Source organism: Typha latifolia, chromosome 5 (assembly GCF_019914945.1).
Source record: "Typha latifolia isolate L0001 chromosome 5, TyphaL0001v2, whole genome shotgun sequence".
NCBI lineage: Eukaryota > Viridiplantae > Streptophyta > Magnoliopsida > Poales > Typhaceae > Typha > Typha latifolia.
Window position 1 is genome coordinate 320,266 of NC_133090.1, and position 22,846 is coordinate 343,111.

At 37.6% G+C, this 22,846-nt stretch overlaps 4 protein-coding genes across 5 annotated transcripts; 2 read left to right on the forward strand and 2 right to left on the reverse strand.

The window, feature by feature from the left end:
• Window positions 1–27: 27 nt before the first annotated feature.
• On the reverse strand, window positions 28–6,941 carry LOC140788142 (uncharacterized). The gene is made up of 9 exons (XM_073137277.1): window positions 6,796–6,941; window positions 6,040–6,213; window positions 4,598–5,000; window positions 4,143–4,426; window positions 2,851–2,919; window positions 2,691–2,747; window positions 2,419–2,471; window positions 2,211–2,286; window positions 28–1,225 (listed from the first exon to the last, which is right to left on the reverse strand). Exons 1-9 carry the CDS (start codon window positions 6,837–6,839, stop codon window positions 232–234), a joined length of 2,154 nt encoding a protein of 717 aa, XP_072993378.1. The 5' UTR covers window positions 6,840–6,941; the 3' UTR covers window positions 28–231.
• A 774-nt stretch (window positions 6,942–7,715) lies between these two features.
• On the forward strand, window positions 7,716–11,593 carry LOC140787986 (uncharacterized). Its single transcript, XM_073137047.1, has 9 exons — window positions 7,716–8,134; window positions 8,272–8,318; window positions 8,399–8,501; window positions 8,815–8,901; window positions 8,975–9,058; window positions 9,940–9,993; window positions 10,576–10,656; window positions 11,187–11,232; window positions 11,347–11,593. The coding sequence occupies exons 1-9, from the start codon at window positions 7,901–7,903 to the stop codon at window positions 11,403–11,405; spliced, it is 795 nt and encodes a 264-aa protein (XP_072993148.1). The 5' UTR covers window positions 7,716–7,900; the 3' UTR covers window positions 11,406–11,593.
• Window positions 11,594–16,461: 4,868 nt separating this feature from the next.
• LOC140788834 (AP2/ERF and B3 domain-containing protein Os01g0693400-like) lies at window positions 16,462–17,644 on the forward strand. The gene has a single exon (XM_073138306.1). It carries the CDS (start codon window positions 16,495–16,497, stop codon window positions 17,512–17,514), a length of 1,020 nt encoding a protein of 339 aa, XP_072994407.1. The 5' UTR covers window positions 16,462–16,494; the 3' UTR covers window positions 17,515–17,644.
• A 2,423-nt stretch (window positions 17,645–20,067) lies between these two features.
• On the reverse strand, window positions 20,068–22,675 carry LOC140788835 (tubulin-folding cofactor A). 2 transcript variants are annotated; one of them, XM_073138307.1, is made up of 4 exons: window positions 22,571–22,675; window positions 22,131–22,289; window positions 20,475–20,561; window positions 20,068–20,404 (listed from the first exon to the last, which is right to left on the reverse strand). In XM_073138307.1, the coding sequence occupies exons 2-4, from the start codon at window positions 22,281–22,283 to the stop codon at window positions 20,306–20,308; spliced, it is 339 nt and encodes a 112-aa protein (XP_072994408.1). In that variant the 5' UTR covers window positions 22,284–22,289; window positions 22,571–22,675; the 3' UTR covers window positions 20,068–20,305. The 2 variants fall into 2 exon arrangements, with proteins under 2 accessions (XP_072994408.1, XP_072994409.1); XM_073138308.1 differs by having other exon boundaries at window positions 22,551–22,630.
• Between the last annotated feature and the right edge of the window lie 171 nt (window positions 22,676–22,846).

The following is a 22,846-nucleotide window of genomic DNA, read 5'->3' on the forward strand; positions in this document are numbered from 1 at the left end:
AATGAATGTCAAGCAACACGGCGAAAGTTTGCAATGAGAACTTTTTTTGATGACAATCAAGGGATGCAAAAAAATCAATCCCTCATTAGAGACATCCACATCACCACTAGTTTTCAACGGGATGCGTCCCTCGTATATCTGGGAGCTGTAAACTATCCGAGTAAAAAAAGTAAGAAGAAGATCTCTATACACAGGAGGCACCAACAAAATAAAACCTTTTGCTAACAAGCTTCAACAGTCTCGTGTAATTTCATCTGCTTGTGTACGCTCTGATTCATCGCCATCCATTCTTGACGTGGTTTTGTTTTGTTTTCGAAGTCTCATGGCGGTCCGATAGGTCTGGTGCTTTTGCGGATCAGCGACTAGCAGCAGACGGGACATGACGTATGCCAAAAGCTCCTCCCTGTGCGAAAATGTGAAGTCCAGATGAGCATATTCGAACTCATTGTAGGAGACCTCCACCTTAGCCTTTTTCATCAACCTGTAGTGCTTTCTTACCATCGAAGGACGAATGACCCTATCTTTATGTCCTGCCACCAGATCAACAGGAATATCAATAAGATGGTAACAAGTTCCCAAGTCCAAGGGTTCCGGCATCCCATATGCCTCCATGTTTGCGGCCACACTTCCATAGTCATACATAATAAATTTTCTGGCTCGTTTCATCTGTGCAAGGTGAAGTGCAACGTGAAATGACACCCCAGGCATGTCGTACATGTTGTAGTGGGGCAATCCAAGCACTCCTACCCAATTCGAACTATCACCACCGACAACATAGCCCATTAAAGTTTGAACAAGGCCCCCCACTGCAGGGTAGTTGTGAAAATCTCTAGCCAACTTGTTCAGAAGCATCCGGAAGAACCTTGTAGGTATATACAGCCCAGGTACTATTGGAGCAAGTAAAGGACCAAGCAACAGTATTATCTTCTCCACTATAGTGAATGCTATTGTAGAATCCTCATGGAAGCCAGCAGGAGATAGCAAGATTAACCTCGATAGCCTGTGAGGTTCCTCTGCTATCCGACGTGTTAGAACATACATAAGCATCACAGCTCCTCCCAGGCTGTGGGAGACTGCACAGAGTTTATACGGTTGATCAGTGATAGCATCTTCTGAATCAGGTGAACAGCTTTTACCTAATTCCAAAGTTTTAACTTCATGTATCTTCTCGATTAATGCAGGGATGTCTTTTGTTCCATGCTCATTAATTGAATATTTCCAGTACCTGCATTGAATTAACATTTGCAGATAAATCTGAATGCAAATTCTGAGATAAACATACATGCAATATGTGAACACAAACATTGGTTAGACTTGGTTAAATATGATCAAAAACTAGAATAAGTTTCGACATTCTCGGGAATCCATGTGAAGACACATGCATATCAACTTTTCACATGTGAAAGAAAGATATTCTAATTGAATTTTAAGTCACCCAATGTACGTCAAAAAACTCACATGCTTTTGAGATGCACCATGAAAACACTATGGCCTAGCCCCTTTTTCATGTTAAAATCAGCTTGTCAAGCTTTACTAATAGCGGTAGCACTTTGCTCAAGTAAACTACTGAACTGCAAAACTACAACAGAGCCTTGAGTCACAATTACATGGGGTTGGCTGCATGAATCTTTTCATCATGCTGTTTCTCAATCAGAAACATTTATTTGTCTTGACCAAACAGGACTAAATTGCCGTAAACCCTAGCATTGAATAGAGAGATCATATAAAATTCATGACCATCATTTGGATCATTCTGAAACAAGGAAAAACGGACAAGCTCTTAGGGAAGTCTTTACTTGGAAAAGATACTGCCACCAGTAGAAAGCAACACTAGCAATAAAAAAGGTTTGACTGTTTAAGCACTGGCTACCCCAAGCGACAAACCTATTGTTGTCAGATGCTGTCGTCTAGGCAGCGAACGTAGCCCAAGCACCTAGTTGGCACTTGACAGCATGTATTCCTAGTCTATTAGTCTCAGACTATATTCATTTCCTCCCCAAACATGAGCATGTGTTCCACTTATGGTGGAATTACACGTATGACATGAATATAACAGTTCTTCTATCAAATTGATGTGTTATCATTTTGCTAGTGCGGTTGTGTGATATTGGAAATAGCACAATTGTTATAATTTGATAGAAGAACTAAGCAGCAAATATCCAGTACTAGCAGTAATTCATGAAGACTGATAATTGTAACAAAAAACTTACTTGCGTGAGGAAATGTTCTTGTCTACATGCTCCCTTGAAACCAATCCACGTAAGTTTCCAAGAAATACATCATAACCTGAAAGTGAGATAATTTTAATCAACCACACTGGACTAAATGATTCCTCATCAACATCCAACATTGACTGCATATATGATAACTAGCCCTTTTGCAAAATACTGAGAGCAATATTCAAAGAATGACATCAACCTTGATCGTAGGCTGCAAATGCAGGAGAACCAACAACACCATTAGACACCCAACTGTAACAAGAAAAGAAATAAATGAAAAATAGATGACATTGTAAATGAACATGCATACGATTATGGCCAGCAAAAGTAGACCATGTATGCATCTATATTTTAACATGTTAGTGAAAGCTGATATCTTACAAGCTCACTTAACATGTTATGAAAATGACACATTGGGAAAGATTTCAGAGTAAAACCACTATTAATGAAGATCCATTAAAAGAAACTCACCCCATTGATGAATCCAGTATTCCATGTTGCAGATACACAACCTTTTGCGACTCACGCCTGAAACATACCATATATCATGCACTCACAAGTTAGACAATTAAACTATGCTGTATCAACAAATAAGATGGAATTAGAAACTAAAGAAGAATTCTATAGGAACCTTGGAATTCTCTCCAGAAGCAGCACATATCCATCAGAAGTAGCCACATGTATAACCTCGTAAGGGTACCTAAAGTGAGAAGATCATGAGATTTGGTTAAATGATCAATAGGATGAACACATAAGTAAATGAATAATTGCATGCACAAATGCAATATAACCAAACTACTGAACAAGTATGCTAATTGGTGTCCTGCCACTAGGAAACAAAGAAGCTAAACAAAAAACATCATTGTCACATTTATTAGTTATACAGATTAGTTATACAGACAGTGCTAACAATGGTCCATATTCTTTAAAGTCCCCTCGGTCTAAAAGCAGTTGAGCCAAGCTTGGAATGCATACATTGTACATCAAATGGGGCTGACCTTGAATATTTGGCCCCAAGAATGTTAGGCTATTATCCTGTGCTATTATCCTGTTTAGGAAAAGTACCTCATGAATGATAAATACATGGAAACGATCATAAGCATTTAAACTCATTTGGTATCTTGTACAGAACCATCTCCATTACTCTCCTCTATGATGCCATCACTCTACAGAATCTACACCAGTAGATCCAGTCAACCTTCAAAAGTCAATAATTAACCTAACTCACCACATATATTCAAAATGAAGTGCAACCCCACCACAACTGTTTCAGATGCAAAATCTGAAAAAAGGAACAGTAGAAGGTAGTTGCATGTAAGACAGAAGTAAGGTAAAATGGAAATCACGACCTTATTCATCAAATCAACCTCCCATTATTACCATTTTTCGACTCTAAGGTTTACAAGTTTATTTGACTTGAACTCCACCACTTCCTTAGAAAGGAAAATTCAGGTTCCCACAAAGACCTACATAAATAAAATCTACAACTTCCCAATAAACATAAAACATAATGACTCTGGATTTTGTATCCTATTATGTACTTAACTATGGCATTAATCTTCGCTTGGCTCTAAGCCTAAGTTGTTTAGAGGTAAAGAAGAGTCAATATGTCAAAAGTTGACATCTTTCACCCTTTGTCTACACTATTCATATATCTGGAAGATTTTCCACTCTCTGGCTAGAATTTTGACACCAATTTCTAAGGAGTTGATCTCAAATGGACACAGCCAGTTGATAATCTCCATGCTTCCATTGTACTAATTTCAATCTTTCACTAAAATTTAATAAAGGTAAGCGACACTGGATTAAATCGTATTGATTCAATTAGATCACATTCTAACGAGTCATTATTCTTCATATCTTTTCTAAAAGTTAAACCCAAAATAAGAATTAAAAACAAACAAACAAGAAGGCAGTGCCTACCCAAGCTCAGTAATGACATCTTTACATGTTCGGGAGTCCGTATTTAGAGAATAATGAAATGTGGTCTGCCTTTCAATGGGAGTTGGATCTGAACTGCCAACAGTAGCAGTTGGAATGGGTACATCTGGATCACTGTCATAACCTACTATTCCACCAGTTTCATGAGAAGAAAACCATGAGAATAGTTTCTGCCAAACTTCAGAAGGAGAAAGAAGGAAATGCGCTGCCTTGTGAACGACGTCAAAAACCGATTCAATGAATATTTCAATTGCTAGCTGAAGATCCTGAAAGACATTTTGTAAGGTATTAGAAACGTAATTAATCCCACTAAATTTAGCTGAGTCTCAAAGGAACTGATGTAACAAGTAAAATATTGGACCATTACTGCATCGATTAAAAACTTGCACTAGTTGCACAAGCTAGCTCACATTTAATTCAAATACATTCAGTATTACCTCAAAAACTCCGCGTCTCCTGTCAGTGGTGCACTGAACATGGTCCTTTACATGAACTGATTTCACAGTAAGATGAGGACCTGAAAGCTGGCGATTTTCTGGATTATATATAGAAACAGTTTGTTCTCTCTGAAACCTAGCTGACTGGAATAAAGTAAGTGGCAACCAAAGAAGAATTGTTGCAGTCCACAGAAACCAGGAAAGTAGACGTCTGATAGAACGTGTCACACGTCTATCATATCTAGTAAAACTGCTTGTATGAGATAAGCGTGAAGACTGAGACATAGGAGAGGCAGGATATGTGTACTCTTCATTATCCTCTTCAGATGTAGAATCAGTGCTTGATGATGCGTCAGAATCCACGGATAGCTCGTGAATAAATTTGTTAAATGAAGAAACACCACTATCATCATAAAGAATAAGCAAATGGTTAGAAGATGCAAAATCTTAGTTGAGAAAATTAACAATTCTATCCATAAAAGTAGGTCATCCTATAGAAAGTAACAAAAATGAAGTTCATTCATTCATTTATCACTGTTAGACAAATTGTTGTTGAATATAGTAATAGAAACGTACCATACTAGAACAATCATGACATAAAGTAACAAAATAAGTGTAATCACATATCCAAAATTCCACAGAACTCAACATACTGGCATCATTGTACACCTTCCAAGGCAAGCTATGCCTTCATAATTGCATTGTAGTGTAAATTGTATGAGCATATCTACATACAAAGACTTCTTCATTTTAAAACTTCTCATATAGAAAAACAATTGTGTTCAAGTTCAGCAAATTGAAATTATCATGTAATGATACTGGATCAAGCTTGTCAATCTTAAACTGTATTATTCTGAAGTCTATCACCAACTCCTCCCAAGGTTATCCATTCCATAGAGCAAATAATTATATCCTACTTTACTATGAATTCAGTAATCCTAAGTTGACACATACTGAAAGAATATGACGGATACATGACTATACTGAAGAAGATGCATAACTATTCCGCTCTTTGAAATATTCAAGAATAAAAAATGACCTTTCACATTCTCCACTGCCCATTGTTTAGAGTGTGTGACTTGCAACCATAAGGCTTGCCCCTAGTATCCAAGAGGTCATAGGTTCAACTTATGTAAACAGTATATTTAGAAATGAGGGTAAGGTTGTCTATATTTTCCATTTCTATACCCCATATAGGCAGGAGCCTCTCGTGCAGTGGAATGCCCTTTTTGTCCCTTGTTGAAACCTTTCAATTTCTTAATTTTCTTTTGCAGTATGACAAACAACAACATAAACTTACATTCTAAATTTCTAATTAACCGTCTCTATGCATCCTTTGTCAGTAAGAAGTCACAACATCTTCTCGCACCATTCATGCCGAAGTTCTTTTTAATTCTCCACACTACTTACAACTAACAACCAAAAAGAGAATTCAGACTTACTTTTCCATCCAACGAGGAAGCCGAGGTCCCCGGAGTGTGGGTCTAAGTTCCCAGCCATGGATGCCTTCTAAAATGTTAGCCTTTCCTGGCAATAGAGTCAACAAGACTGCTGAAACCCCATTTATCAGCCTCGCAATATTGTTCAAAGATTCATAAGTGAATGTCTTCACAGATCTGCATGACAAAGCGAAATACATAAAATCATCCAACAACGAGACTCAGTTTACAAGACTCTCCTGTGAAGGAGAAATGATTTAAAAAAATTTAAACAGAGACTACTCTTTGCAAAGTTTCCAGTTTGAATACCAGGAAAAAAAACAAACTAATCACTAACTTGTTGTTTACTACAGTTAGACTTAAAATCAATTAAGTACCACAAATAGGCCAACCAACGGAATAGAATTCAACAAAGTTCTATCCCAAACAAGTTAAAATTAAGAACAATAACTAATTTCCTCCAAGTACAACCTACCCACAAATACACGACAACAGATGTCAAATGCCATGAGAAAGAGGTAACCTTAACAAGAATCTAGATATCATGTTTAATCATCCGGTCACAACTGCTGCATACCACGGAACCGATTCCCGCCATTGCTACTCATATCTACTATCAAGATCATCCAGATATAATCATTTTGCATGACGAAAATTTGATTCCCAGATCCGATTCCATTATAAATCAAGAAAAAGGAACGGCTCCAGAGGAAGAAAAGAAGAACATACGGAACAAAGAGGGGAAGGCAACGAACTCACTCTTTCGCGAGGGCGAGAACGCTGTCGACGAACCGCTGCAGCATAATCTCCGATTCAAAGCAAAATTCCAAGCGGTCGAGAGAGAGAAGAGAAGAGGAGAGATGAGCGAGAGAGAGAGAGAAAAGAGAGGAAGAGGTTGGACTTTACTGGAGGAGGAGGAAAAGGGAAAATTTTCGTACACGAAGATCCTTCTATAATATAACATGCGGAGTAGTTAATCTGCCGTTCAATTTCGACAATAAAAAATAATGGACGGTGGATGTTATCATACGCATAGGATGTTTGGTGCGCACGCCACGATGCCTTCCCCTCACGCACCGAACAACGTACGGCGTAGGTCGGTTAAGGCCCGGCGCAGGTGCGCCACGTAGAAATAGATGAAAAATGATATTACCACACTACATTTTCTCTTCTCACGGGGCTCTATTTTTCTTACTATACTAAAGATTCAGTATCCAAAGATTAGAGAGAGTACATGATAGAAAGGAAGGATGTAAATTTATCAAGACTAAACCCGGGAGGACTAAATTAGATCAAGCTAATGGGCTTGGTCAAGCGATTTGGACGAGGAATTAACTGGTCTCTAATTCGTGCCACGTGGAAGAATAAAAGTGAAAAGTGTTAACCATTGCGTGTACGCTTTATGATTGCTTGGAAGTTTGGAAGTTGGAATCTTAGAAGCCTCGTTTGTTAATAAAGAATATCAGGATCTAATTAATATTTAATAAAATAAGATATATAAACATATAGAAAATTATAATAATAATTTGTGGTATATTCTAAATGGTAAGATTGAATGGAAATGTAATAGGTAATGCTAATTTGGCAGTAAAATTAAAAGAAAGAAAGAAAAAAAAACGAGAGGTAATTCCCAAATATTTGGTGGTCATTGGAGTGAGCACCTCATCACCATCCAATCTCTCCACACAAACTTAAACAACTCTTATCCATCTCAAACTCCGACTATTCTATTCTTTCTACTCGATCACACTTCCATCTCTAATCCTCTTCCACAAGAAGATACCTACTACGAACTCGACGCCACTTTCTCTCTCGATTAAATAAAAGAGCGAGAGAGGAGGAGGAGGAGGAGGAGAACCCAGCGATGTCGTCCGCGACGACCACCACCACCACCGCGTCGTGCTCAACGCAACGCCTCGCGCTCCTCCCCGGCCGACGACTCATCTCTCCGACCGCGCGAAGACGCCCAACCCTTTCCTTCACTCCCCAACCCCATCGCGCGAGGCTCGTGTTCGTCGCCGGTGCTGCCGATTCCTCGCAGGCTTCCGCCGCCGCCGGGAAGACCATCGTTGCCGACGACGAGTTCACGCTCGCCAAGGTATTAGTCTTGGAAAGATTTCTTGACGGGGCTTATTTGATCTCATTAGAAGCTTATTAGCTGCATCAATTGTAGAAATGTGCGACCTTGCATGAGAAATTAAATAGATATGAATATTTATTCTACTTCTTTTACAGGTTTCATTTGGTGTCATTGGTTTAGCTGTTGGTGGCTCACTTCTCTCGTAAGTAGATTTGGTTACTAACATTTAGATGATCCAGGAAGAATGTTTAACTTTCACATTTTGTGTCAATTTATTGTTAGATATGGATTTGGGGCATATTTCACTATTCTTCCTGGCTCTGAGTGGTCTGCTATAATGCTAACATATGGATTTCCTCTTGCAATCATTGGCATGGCCTTGAAGGTGAACACTCCTTTTATGAGCTTGATTATCTAAAAAATAAAAGATGCATCACATGTCAATGTTATTTACATAATCTGCATGAAAGAAAGAATCTTCTGCAACACAATCCACTTAGCAGAACTTCTGTTGCTTTATGGAGAACTTCTAATGAATGAAACTTGAATTTTAATTAGGTAGTGTTTGTATTATGGACTTCCTTAGAACAGTCCGATTTAAAACAGAGTGAGTAGGACTGTTCTTCGTGATACTCTTTGATTGCTTATTGTTGCTGACCTGTCATCAATTTCCTTTCTTGCATGCTATCTGCAAGCAGTACGCAGAACTGAAACCAGTTCCTTGCATAACCTACTCAGATGCACAAACCTTGAGAGAAACATGTGCTACTCCTATCCTCAAGCAGGTAACATTTTACACTGGAAGGCCAATTAGTTTTTATTGGCTTCAACTCTAGATTAAATATGATATTATTTTAGGTGAGGGACGATGTTATACGGTATCGTTATGGTGATGAGCAACATTTAGATGAGGCCCTAAAGCGAATCTTCCAATATGGTCAGGTAGCCTTTTCCTTTACAGCTCTTTTCTTTTACACTATTGCTTTCTCTTGTCTGAACCTACTTGTTTTCTGATGTAATAATCATACTATAACAGATAAATGTTGTATGGCATAATCATATATAACTAGTTGATTTCATACACAGTTTTTCAGATATCATGTTCCTTTATATTACTGAAATATGACAATCATGGAACCTAGTATTTTTCCTCCAAAGTTTCTGATAGAATTGCAAGAATCACGGGTGGAATTTGTTTGGCACTAGCTTCTCTTTAGAAGGTTTAGACTTATGAATGATTCTCTCAGTTCCACCATATGATCACACAAATATCAGTCCTTTACTGGATCAAAGAACTTCAGGTTCCTCGAAGTATGGTTAGGGAGCCACTCGTATGTGTTTGGTAAGAGGTCTATTATCTTATCCTTTTAAACTTGTTTATCAATCAAAGCCTGTCATTCGAGTTGTCAATGGTAAGGAAGATAATCTTTGATATTGGGCAAACATAGTGTTAGGAAAACCATAAGGAAGCCCATAAATAAATTTTATACTTGAATGTAAACCTAGTTATGCTTTTCATTTTCTTGCCTCAGTTTTCATTCAGTACAAAGATTTTAAAGTTGGTATCACAAATGGCTGCCCAAAGATATACATGCCTCCTGAATCTAGTATCATCATGCATTGGGATTACTTTAGTTTTGTTGATATGGTCGCTATACTAATTCATACAAGATATACTAATATTTAACAAAGATTATCCTGTTTCTGCAAAATTCACTGCATTGTTAAGAGTTGGAAATATCAGAGAAAACATAATTCTCAAATGTACTAGATGTTCTGCTAAATATATGAAAATTTCTGAAAATTTTCTGTCTAACTTACAGGGCGGTGGAATTGCAAGGCGTAGTGCACCTATCTTACAGATGATCCGTGAAGAAGTATGTTCTGCCTCTTAGTCATTAAATTATGTATTCATCAAGATCTAGTGCAGGGGATAATGCTATGCATAGTTTTTTTATTTAATATATGTAAGCTAATGAAACTGGTCTCTACATGATTATTAAAGAGGTCTATGTTTCATCCTAATTGTTATCCAGACATATTTCTGTTGCCTCTTTCTCCATAAAAAGTTTGGGCTATTTTATAGAAATTATATTTGTTGTGTACTTCGAACTGCCATGCAACTTCCGTGAGGAAGAAATTAGCAATAATTGAGTGGATGAGGACACTTTACATTTGTACTTATTTCATTCTCGACAGAAGAAGTGGCTGTTCTGCTTTATGTCACATTCTTAAGGATGTTTTATCTTGGTTTATTTTTAGTATTATCTTTTCTTGTGTGTGAAATTTCATGATTTCTTGTATTCTGTCAATGATCGGTAGATCCACTATTCGATAGATGAATATATCTCGTAAAAGCATAGACTGATTTGGACTTTTTGTTGCCAAACTCCGATCTGGTACTGTTTCTCAAAGCATTCCCACCATGTGAAATACTTATCTAATGCCTGTTCTTTCAGGTCACTGAAGATGGAAAATACTGTCTAGTCCTTGTGTTCGAAGCTAAAGCTTTAAAGATATCAGATTTTGAACAAAGACAGGTGGATTTCTTCTTCTTTTTTCTTCCGAGATGAAATCAATTAGTCCTTAGACTGACAGAGATATGGAATCATGCAACTTGTCCTGCAAGCTGGTGAACTGAAACATTACTGACGTACATCTGACGATGTAGTGTTCAATGAGTTCTTTTAGTAAAAAAAATAGGTTTCTGCTAAACTTATTCCCTGAATAGGTGAGTTTGTGATATTATTACCACTCTAGGTATCTAATGAAAAGGCGTTAAAGTACTCTACTTTTTCATCTTCTCCTTAAGCTAGGGCAGGACAGAGAAGAGATCACTGTAGAAATGTTGTTAAGTTTAGTAGCTTATTCAACAATGAAATGGAGGAAGTTTTTATCATTTTCTGGGGGCATATAGTCCGATGTCTGTTTTGGGGCCTCACCTATATGTCTATCAAATTTTAATGGGAAACGTAGTAAATAAAACTAGTGTCTAACTGTATGCTGTGAGCTGTTTGGTAGAGAGACATACATTTATACTTACAAATACTTTCTGGTTATGAACTTCCAGGCCAAGTTTTCGTCCTTCTTTGGGCCAGGAATCACTGCAGAAATTGGTGAGTTAGTAATAGATTTCTTTTGATGAACAATTAAATGCTTTTATCACAGTTTAAGCAAGATTTTAAAAAATGAAGAATGAAATATTCTGTCCCTTTGTTGTTTGGATGCAGGAAAAGGTGAGAATGATCAATATGAAGTTCGTCTTATTTCGCAGACGATAACTTCATGACCAGTTGGATATAGAGTTATTGTTAATGGCTTATGCAACATTTCCTTTCTCTTTCTTTCTGCCCTTATTTTGTAGACGTATCTATTTTCCTGCCCATTCATGGGGCCCTTCTGTAAATTTGTACAAGCTATATAGATGAAGTTCAGTAAGAATTAACTGAATGGAACCTTTCTTTTTCTTTTCATCCATTTTACATTCCTTCCTTTCAATGATTATGATTCGCAGTGCATTATTTTGAGTAATTTGCTTGACGAAGATCACTAGAAAATGGTCTAGTGATTGAATTTGACCTCAAGTTACCTGTGGTGTTTCTGATGGAAAAGAAAAGGTCAGCTGTGATGCATGCAAAAGTAACATAAAATAATCATATGGCTATTATCAGATTTGTCATTCTGCACATCTATCACAGCTGGAGATGGAACTATAGTGCATCTCTACTAGGAGCCAGGAAGTGATAAGACAAATTTGAGGACATATCCGATTGAAAATTTTATCCTATTCAAGAATCCCTTTATAAGGAAAGGGTGATTAAAAAGGCATTATTATTTATTTATTTTGATCTTTGAGCTCAACAGCTAAATATAGATCGAACAAAAGATCAACTCTTATTTAATACAAAAACACTTACAATTCATTAAGTTTTTAGCCAACACATACATAAAATCATTTAATTTAAGTTTCAAATTATTATACCGCCGAACTATTTCTCTTAGCTAATTAATATTAAGTCACTGTTCCAAGCTGTAGTGCTATTGAGCTACTCCTCCAAACTAATAAATCGCTAAGCCATTATACTAAGCGAATCTAAATAGTCACGCCACATTAGACATCAACAACCAAATAATTTGCCCTTCAATAAGCCTCCCCATTTTCAAAAGTTGAATGATTAGAAGGTATTATTAAATAACAGAACTAACAGAGTGATCATTAACAACATAACACTCGGATCGAAGTCTTGACCCATATATCGATCCTAATCCTCCATTGTGATAAACATGGACATTAAAAAAACTCCATTACGGCTAGTGGAGCCGCCGCAGTTATTTGAAACTTGCTACTCTGCATCATGATACTTGTGGCATATAGTTAGCTATATCTGACCTGGGAAAGAAGAGACAAACAAAATAATCTCAGCTTGTCATTGGTTCTTGAAGACAATGTGCTCATGGTCATGAAGAGCCAAACTATTAGTTGGCTATTCACACTTCATACTAGTGGAAAGAAGAAGACAGAAGAGAACAACCCAATTAGGCAAGAGCCATTCATGTCTGACCAATAGTTTGGCCAGGTTTGGTGAAGAGTCTCATGTTGGATCTTTGAATTCAAGCATACATACAAAGAGAGTTTTAAATAATAATAATAATAATCGACCAGATAGATCTGCCCGAGTTTGAATTCAAGACATCTTACTATGCTACCACGCTAATAGAGCTACTTTAATTTAAACTCAGGACCTCTTGCTATAATCTCATATTATTTCACTGAGGATGATTATTTTTTATATTTCTACTCGTGTCACGTTATATGTCAATAAAATATTTTTTAAAATATTTAAATTATTTCTCTAATCATATCTCAAAATTTTGGTCTACTATTTGATACCGGATTCCATGAAATAGGGCCAAGTAGATAGAGACCGAACGTGGAGTAATCGTAGCACTTGGTTTTTCTACAATCGACAGCTATATTAATTAATATTCTACATGCAAATTGCTATTTGGTTGACTTGACCTCGTTTCATGGGCTAAGAAAGACAAATCCGACTCCTTTCCACCAACCACAACCACAACCACAGGGGAGAAGAAGTCATTATCTCATTAGTTTTTAATATAATCCAACATTGCCATTCCTTGGAAGAAGACAAGGGAGAGAAGAACTATTTGGAAGAATGGTGAGGAAGTTATCTACAACACAAATAATATCTAGATCATGATGTTATTCTTATGAGTAACAACTTCTCCTAGCCAATAGGGTAACAAGTCTCTCGCTCTCTCTCTCTCTACCTCTCTCTCTCTCTATATATATATAAATAATAGATCTACATGCATATTTTAGAATAAAATTCATTACTACATTAACGCAGAGATATTTATATGGCCCATGTCATTTGACCCCTTCTAAGTTGGTTTTATACACCAAGTCATCTGTAGAAAAATAAAAGCGCATAATTTGCTTCTTATACTGTTAAAACATAGGAGACAGATTGTATATTTCTATCGATCTTTCAATCATAGTTATAAATTAGCTAAGAAGGAAAAATTCTTTAGCAAGATTAATAGACAATAACAAAACGCGATGCGTTGCGATAGTAGGAAGTTCCTACATCCAATTTTTGCTGGAGGCAAAGCAGCAGTGGGGGTTATAACATCATTAAACCACCTGAGAGCCTTAGAAATTTCTCAAGAGAATCCTATGTGCTGCCTCCTGTATTCAACTCAAGAAATGAGAGCTTGAGATGAAACAATTGGATTCACTCATGAGACAAATTGAGTTGGGCCAGGAAGTATAGCTGGATCTGATGGTCTTTGTCCTAAGTGGAACAGAGGGACAAGTTCTGACGCATCCAATACAAAGGGCAGGAGATGACTGGCCCTTCTTAAATTAGAAATGGCCTAGATTCAAAAGTCTGCAACAATCCCCAAAAAAATTTATATACTGACAAATAATACCTATGATTTGTTATGTATCAATTTCATGGGAATTATGAGTAGAGCTATAAGCATGAAGCATATAATTTTAGGTTCAGTGCATCTGTAACTCTGGACCACCCACCATGCAACTTGATATCATAGATAGGGACATGAAATTCAATCCTAGTTGCTTTTTTTTTCCTTTTCTTTTCTCAGTTAACTTAACTGTAGTACGATAGTTTATTTACTTATTCTTCTATCCCACTATTTTGAAGGAAAATACATTAATCTAATATAGCTAAATCGAGTTCCATATGCATGTCTCTATCAGTTAGACCATCGAGGTTCGTTCCAGATGCAAAGCTAGTGGTTTATCACAGTATGCATCTTTTTTTTTCCAATATATGGATCAGATCTTCAAAAGGTGTCTTATTTGTACTAACAAAAGAGACCGAATAGATCAAAAGCACAATGCTTCCGTGTAGAAAGGAAGAAAGTGTAAACTTTTGTATTTAAAAAAACAAAGGAAGAAATCTAATGAGGTTTGGATGAGGTCATTGCCAACTCATATGGGGATAAACCCCAGAAGAGATGTTGGAGTATATAATTGTGGAGTTTGAACAGAGTCCATGGCATGACAGCTAAAGCATGAGTAAGGAAGCACTAACTTAAAAACAAACAGAGATTCCAAATTAAACTATTCCAACACATTATCCTTTTGTTAAGTATGTTCGGAGATATGAAACACATGGGCTTAGAGGTGGTAGTTTGGAGATTTAATATAATCTAAGGTTGTTCATGAAGCCATGTAAGATAAGGATGGCTGTGGAGGATTCTTCATAGACTTTACAATGACAAGCTTGTTTTCTGGACAACAGAAGATATACTAGTTTACTATTATCTATCAACTTGGTCACTGCACAATTGGCCTCAATATAATACTCCATTTCTCCATGTGAACTTTTGTCAAAAAGTTTCAAGATTATCTCATGAAGTGAGTTGGTTCATTTCTGACCACTTGCTTTCATTAAAATTCTATTGGATAGTTGCACACATACTATTGAAAACTTTTAAGAGAGCAATAGTTTTCTCTTACGAGCTTTGGATGTCTAATTATCCTATTAATATTTTGCATGCGCTATGTGGTCTAAGATAGAACAACTAAAAGGCATAAATATCACCTCAATTAATTCCAAACACTAAATCCTAAGCCCTAGAGGTCAAAAGCCTATCTAAATTTTGCAGGAGGTAAAGATGATAACTTTGTTATCCTTTTAAGCCTTTTCTCTTTTCATTGCGTCACGGGCAATATACTTTTGGCTTGTGTAATAAAACATAAGTATTTCAAAAAAAAAAAGGACCAACTTATGCATATATCTAGAGAGACCTCTCTTTGTCTCACTATTCTAGGTCATCTCTTTAAGTCTTTTTTTATATCAAGTAACTTGTAGGGGGAATTTGGGGAGGCCCCAAGGAATGGAATGGATTGCTAAAACTAATCAAGGACCAGCTACTATTTAAATGCCAACTCTCTCATCACTGACAGTAAAAAAAAATTACACTTCTTTGCTGCTGCATTTTAAGGTGATTAATTGCAAATAACAATTAAAATTGTAGCTTGTTATAAGTTCTGCCAAAAGCTTTACAATGGATTAGACTATCTTTCTTTCTTCTTGTTTTTACTCATAAAGACATAACAACAAACACCTTAAAGACTGTATGTCTTCTTAATATAATTAATTAAGATCATCAGAACCCAACAACCAGATCACAAATAAAATCTTGCTAGCTAAAAAGGCATAGAAACATCATCACCCATGCATAGAAGTATTTAATCCATATGATTAATATATAACAACAACTCGTGTTATAAAGATTATATTCAATGAAAGAAGAGAGAGAGAGAGAGAGAGAGAGAGAGAGAGAGGGCATACCATACCATGCCATGATCAGCACTATCAGCAGCAGCAAATCTCAGGGGGGATGCACTTCCATACCTTGCATGGTCCACACTCCTGATCAACTTGCTCTTCTTGGGTCCCACTCCCCCAGACCCAACGAAATCAACTCCAAACCCCCATATCCCCATCCACAGATAGAGATAGATAAAATAGAGGAAGAAAGCTTTAGTTTTTCCCCTTTTTTTTTCTTCTCTTTTGATAAAATCACAGACTGGCTTTTTATATCAACCCCTCCCCAATAAACGGATAAAAGAAGATACCTACGTGTAACGCCGCTACGATAAAAAAATAAAAGAAAAAGTAATTAATTAAATAGTTATATTTATGCGAAGGAATCGAACTTATAACTAACGAGCAAAGCTAAAAGTGGCACAAATTAAGAAGAAATCAAAATCAAAAGTGAGAAAAAGAGGAAAGGGATGAGTTGACCCACACCACCCACTCTAATCCTTCTATAAATACACCCAAGTCTCTAACCTTCATCAAATATACCAAACAATGGAGAGCAACGCTAGCTGCGTAGAAGAAGAAGAAGCTTGCAGTAGTACCCACCGGCCAATCAAGAATAGCCACCTGGAGCGCGCAGGCAGCGGCGCGAGCGTCGTTCTCGACGGCGGGGAGCCGACGAGTTTGAACGCCGAGGCGGAGTCGAGAAAGCTCTCGTCGTCGCACTACAAGGGCGTGGTGCCGCAGCCCAACGGCCGGTGGGGCGCGCAGATCTACGAGAAGCACCACCGCGTCTGGCTCGGCACCTTCAACGCCGAGTCTGACGCCGCCCGGGCGTACGATGTGGCGGCGCAGCGGTTCCGCGGCCGCGACGCCGTCACCAACTTCCCCCCTCTCGCCGACGCCGCCGCCGAGCTCCGCTTCATCTCCTCCCGCTCCAAGTCCGAGATCGTCGACATGTTACGCAAGCACACCTACGTCGACGAGCTCGACCACTTCTGCGCCGCCAACACCTCCTCCCCCGGCGGCGTTGGTAACCTCACCTCATCCTGCGGCGGGGGAAGCGGTACCCTTACCGCCTCCGTGGAGCACCTCTTCGACAAGGCGGTGACGCCCAGCGACGTCGGTAAGCTTAACCGCCTCGTGATCCCGAAGCAGCACGCGGAGAAGCACTTCCCATTGCAGCGCAACTCCAAAGGAGTGCTTCTAAACTTCGAAGACAACTGCGGTAAAGTGTGGAGGTTTCGGTACTCGTATTGGAATAGTAGCCAGAGCTACGTGCTCACTAAAGGATGGAGTCGCTTTGTGAAGGAGAAGAAGCTCAACGCCGGCGATGTCGTCGGCTTCCTCCGGTCGACCGGGCCCGAGAAGCAGCTCTTCGTCGTGGCGAAGCCGCGGTGTCCGCCGCCTCCGCGCGTCGTTAGGCTCTTCGGCGTGGACTTGCTCGCGACTATTCCGGCGGACGGCCGCGAGGGTGGGTGCAAGAAGAGGAGTAGAATCGCGGAGGAGGTGGTGCTCACTTCATCACCATTGCAGTTGTATAAGAAGCAATGCTCAGAATTAGCTTTGTAGTACTTTGGTTTCTTCTTGTTCTCTTTAATTTCTCTATCTCTTTCTTGTGAACATGTAATTAGATGAGAGATGGAAATGTTGGGATGTATTAGTGAAGGAAAATGAAACACCACAAGAAATTTTTTGCTCATTTTTCTTTCAAGAAAGATTTTTTTTACATTAATCACATTTTTACTCTTTCATTATAATATGATATCAGTATATCTCATGACACCCACTCAAGAATTATCCTTTATACTATTTTATCGTTTTAATTAGTTCAGAGAGCAAATTATACGATTTTATTTTTCAAGAGGTATAATATGATACTGAGTCATAGTTCAGGAAATGAATAAACTAAGATTTTTTTTTTGCATGTATTTAACTAACTGGAAGAAGAGATAAGGTTATTATGGTGCTGAGTTGGAGGAATATAGTTGAGATGCCCAATTGTAGCAGAGAATCTGGTCAATATGCAAACCTTGCTTGCTTAACCATAGGGAGAATAGTTCCCAACTTGAGAAAGAAATTTACTTGAAGGACATCTCAGCCATGGCAACAAGAGAACTTTCTATGAGATACCTAGTCCTAGGAAAGAATCTATTCGGCGCCACTGCGTTTATATGATATAAAGATTATTGCACTTTTACCAAAATTCATGTAATATTCGTTTGAAGCCAAAAGAAAATTAAGCCTTTAAATTGTAGGCACATTGAAACGAAGCAGCAATGTTTGTATATAATAGCATTAGTTTGGTGGGTCAAAATTCATTCAAGAGATCCACCGGTTGAGAGTTGAGAGGTGGTGTTGATGGTAAAGGTAGCAAGAGGTGGGTCAAAGGTCGTCCTTTTTTGTGATTAAAGCCCTCCTCATTCCAAGAAGTTTCTTCCATCTACCTGCCTTTGAAGACCATTGACAAGTAAGGCTTGTGGAAATTGTGTACCATGGATGGAGGATGGAGTAAGGAGCAAATAAATAATAAAGGAGTTAATTAACAATTTCCATTGCTTTTCTCAGATCATAATATCAGCAAAAATAAAGTAAAGAAAGATATTAATTATTCACATAGTTTATATATATATATATATATATATATATATATCCTTGTATATCCTTGTTTCATTTTGTAGATTAGAAAGTTGACCCAAGATCAGGTCTTGACCTCAAAACAAGAATGATAAATAAAACCTTTTTTTTCTGGGGCATTGACGCAAAATTTTCCACACCAGCTCATGCTCATCATCTGATCTCATTAGATCCTCCTTCCAAGTGGCCTCTTGAATTATGCAGTCATGCTTCAGACCATGTGCTATCTCCTTTGTCGGTAGACTTTGTAAACCCTACCTTGGGTCTCATGGTTTGACAATGTGGGAGACTAATGGGACCATTATTTAGTAGTTGAAGAATTTGTTACTGACAAGTAGGAAAGCCAGTGGAATCTCCTGTAGAAAAAGAAAGACGAGTACCAGCAGATACAGTCTAGTAGCTGAACAATGAGCTATTGCTTCTTTGACAAATTGAGTCATTCTTCCTCCTTGAAGTTTCTTTCTTTCCTTACTTTTTTTTTTCCTGCAGGAAGGATTGGTATGAGGAGAGAATTCTATTAGATCACAAGAATTGATTAATAATAGTTATTGGGCTTGTATTCATCTAATGAAAAAAAGGAAGAAGAGTGGTGTGTTCAAGATGTGTGATTCTGTTTTCTGCTTGTTGATTTTGAAGAACCAATTGGTCAGCATGATATAAGGCTTGTAATTTTAACTACACTGCAAATGTTCGGCTGGCAAAAGTGAAGGTTTTTACATGGTTATATTGACATGCTAGCCATAATAAGACTGCACTATTGTTGTCGTAATCGATATACTTGTATGCATCTGTCTGACATGTAATTACAAGAATATATAGTTCCCACAACCTAATATATATGGGTAATCCCAGTTCCTAGCTTAATTTCTCCCCTAACCACGCTTAATTGTGCGTTTGAAAAAACCATTAGCATCTTCTCGCAGTCCTAAAGTCTTCAAAAATTAGCATATATGTGCAGATGTTATTGATTAGCATTTTTGCACCTGATTGATGAAATTTTACTGACATAAACATTATGATCATAAGGATGCATATATTGCCAATGTCATTCAGAGAGCTTCTTCCAGTGTAGCCAAGCATCTCAGCAACTGTCCTGTCGCAGGTGTCGAGCCTATTATCTTCACGGATATTAGCACAGTTAATCCATGAACATTTTCAGTCTCCAGTTTATTCTGGTCTTAGGCCAATGTTTCAATATTTTTCTTGTATATAGAATGCAATGGGCTGTAGCAAGTTGTATAATATTACTATAAGCAAGTAATTATATCAAGAAAGCAGCAGAATTAAAATCTAGATCGTACCTATTGGTTTTCCTTACAGTTGAATTGTCATTGCTACTTAAAATATCACTTAGTTGTTGAAATCCTGATTCAATACTTCATCCATTCAATCCAAGATCAGAGTTATCTTACTATATACGAATTATATCTTCACCAGAATAAAGATTTCGAATTTATTACTCTGAAATTTTTATGAACAGAAGCAGGGTTTCATAAAATAAAAGTAGCATTAACAAATAACAAGTCAATCAGAGTCTCGACAAATTAGGAACACAAAATTATCTTTAGTTGATGGCCAAAGGTAATCAGAGCAACAGACTAAAATGCTTGGGGAATATGAATCTTCAACGCAAAGCTGGAAGCATGCAAAAACACCCTTAGCAGGAATATATGATGACCAGATTCTAGATAATTGAATCTCTTAAAGTTAACATTTCTTTGATTTTTCACTCTTCTGCTGTTTGAAACAGAGCTTCGACTTCTGTGATAATGGTATCAGCTTCCTGCATCTCCACGCCTTGCTGGTTTGCTTCCTTCAGTTCAGCCTACAAAAGAATAACACAGCTTAGACAAGAATCTCAGGAACGTTTGTATCGTTATGTAAATTACACATACCAAGGTTCCTTTTAAATCTGCAAGTGCAGCTTCAAGTCGCTTGTGGCAATCTGGCACCATCATCCTTGACTCTGCTAACACATTCTCCTGTTGTAGTAGATTGAATTAAAACTTAACAGAAATATATATATCAGGAGGATTTGATGCCATGATACATTTATTTGGGAATGCCTCCTTGTTGTGCTACAAGACAAGGAAGAATGTCATTCCTTGTTGTTGATAAGTTTCCATCTGGTCCTCCAGTCAACATTGTATTCCTCAAATCTTGGCTTTTCAGAGCTCATCGTAAATCAACAATCAGCTGGTTCAGATCAATGCTTGCATCAGTTTTTCCTACTACCTAGTTTTTGCTGAATAATGACTGAAAAAGTTCCCTTCAACCTTGCATCCACAGATCCCGTTAAGCTCTGTATTCTTCACAATTGGTAGGAAAGCATCATCTTGGGACTTCGAGATAGAGCTTTGCAAATAGGAGAGACAATAACATTTTGCTATCATTTCTATGAACTGCGTCTGTACTTTGAATGTTAGGATTGGCGTTTCACCTTATTATATCATGAATTCGGCAAATTCATTACTCTAATTGCAAGGACTAAACTTCCTCCATGTCTTGGAAAATGAAAACAACAAAGACTAGAAGCTACTGAAGATTTGAGCAACAATGTTACTTTTACATGGCGTGTAAACAAGATTGCAAATAGTCTGTGACTTTGTGCTTGTCTCTTGCTTAACTGTACTGTCAACTCATGACAATCAGGTCCCATTTTCTTAGGTGTTACCCTAAGAAAAGAAGGAAGATATTCAAGAAAATATTACCATTCCAATAGAGTTAGGATCAACCTCTTTCCTACATACTTGGACCTCATTGCTTGAACCCATACCAAGTTACCGAAAAATGGACATTCATCTTCTCTTGTATCCATGTCCATTTAAATTGTACCTCAAATCTATTTGCACCTTTTGCTTGAGGATACTATAGTACACCCAGTAGGAGTGCTAATACAGCCTTAGTGCAAAACTCTCAATATCAAAGGAGGCCCAGTTACTCCTATGAATTCCAGTCCTCTCTACAAATCTAACATTAGGAATTCACATAAATTATAGCCATAATACCTTCCATACAACCAGTAGGACCTTTCATTGTAATCTGTTACCACTAGAAAAGCTCTTAAAAATTCTAATTCAAGGAGAGAACTGAATGCTGTCTATTAATTGTAGAAATGCATTTGCTATAAAAGATTACCAGGAAAATCAATACAACTTCTATTTCTAAATCTCTAGTGCCAAATAGAAAACATGAAAATAGATGCCTACAAGACGAAATAAATAAGACGAGCTTGGAAAAGACAATAGATGAGATCTGCCTTGGAACTTGTAAGCAATGCTTCAGATATATACTACACCTTCCTTTGCTCAAATTATCTACTCTATGAAGCCGCATAATAAGTAGCTATTAAGGGCCTATTTCAGAGAGATTTCTGAATAGTGGAAACTGAAAAATTATTAAAAGAGATTTTTCTGGAGAGAAAGTATGGATGTTGGACAAGCAATCATAAACAAGGTGAATCATTGCACAGTGAAAGGGGTTGATTAAAGCAAACTGATGGTCATATAAAAAGATCATAAGAGCAAAGAAAAGACTTGCATTTGTTTTACCTGCTGCTTAAGATCATAGGGATCAGCGCCTTTCTCCTTCATGTCCGCAGTCTTTGCGGCTTCTTTCTCAACCTCTTTCTCATAAGAGCGAAGCTCCTTGACGATGCGCTTACAAGTAGATGTCTTGATCTTGAGGTTCCGAACAGTAGCCATGTCGCCCTGAGATCAACAAGAAGACTCTTCTCAATTAGCACACTCACATTAGCACAACAAAGGAATCATCGGATCACAAGTCGAGAAGCGAACAGTAAAAGAAAGAGATTGAAATCACTCGTAACCTAGATTTAAAAAATAAAATCGCATACTTTCCATTCCCAAATGGTTCAAAACTCATGACACCTCACTACTGGATCACTTGAGCACAGATTGCCAGAAAAAAAAGAAAAGAAAAGAAAAGAGTAGATCGGAACCAATCTTAACCTAGATGGATCGGAAGATACCTTTCTCCCGATATCACGTTTGGGTTCCTTCTCTCTTCCCTCTACTTTTTCCCTGTTTCTAAAATTTATGCGAAACTATTTGAGGAATAAATTAATCGCTAGCATAAGTGTGCCACGTGGCAACTCGGTTAATTAATAATAAGAGAGGAAAAAGAGGAAGGAAAGAGAAGCTCAGAATGCGGTGGTTCGGTCGATCAATTTTTATTTTATTTTTAATAAATCTAAGTTTGTATTCATTTTTATAATTCAAAAAACTAATACTTCGTTTGCAATTTA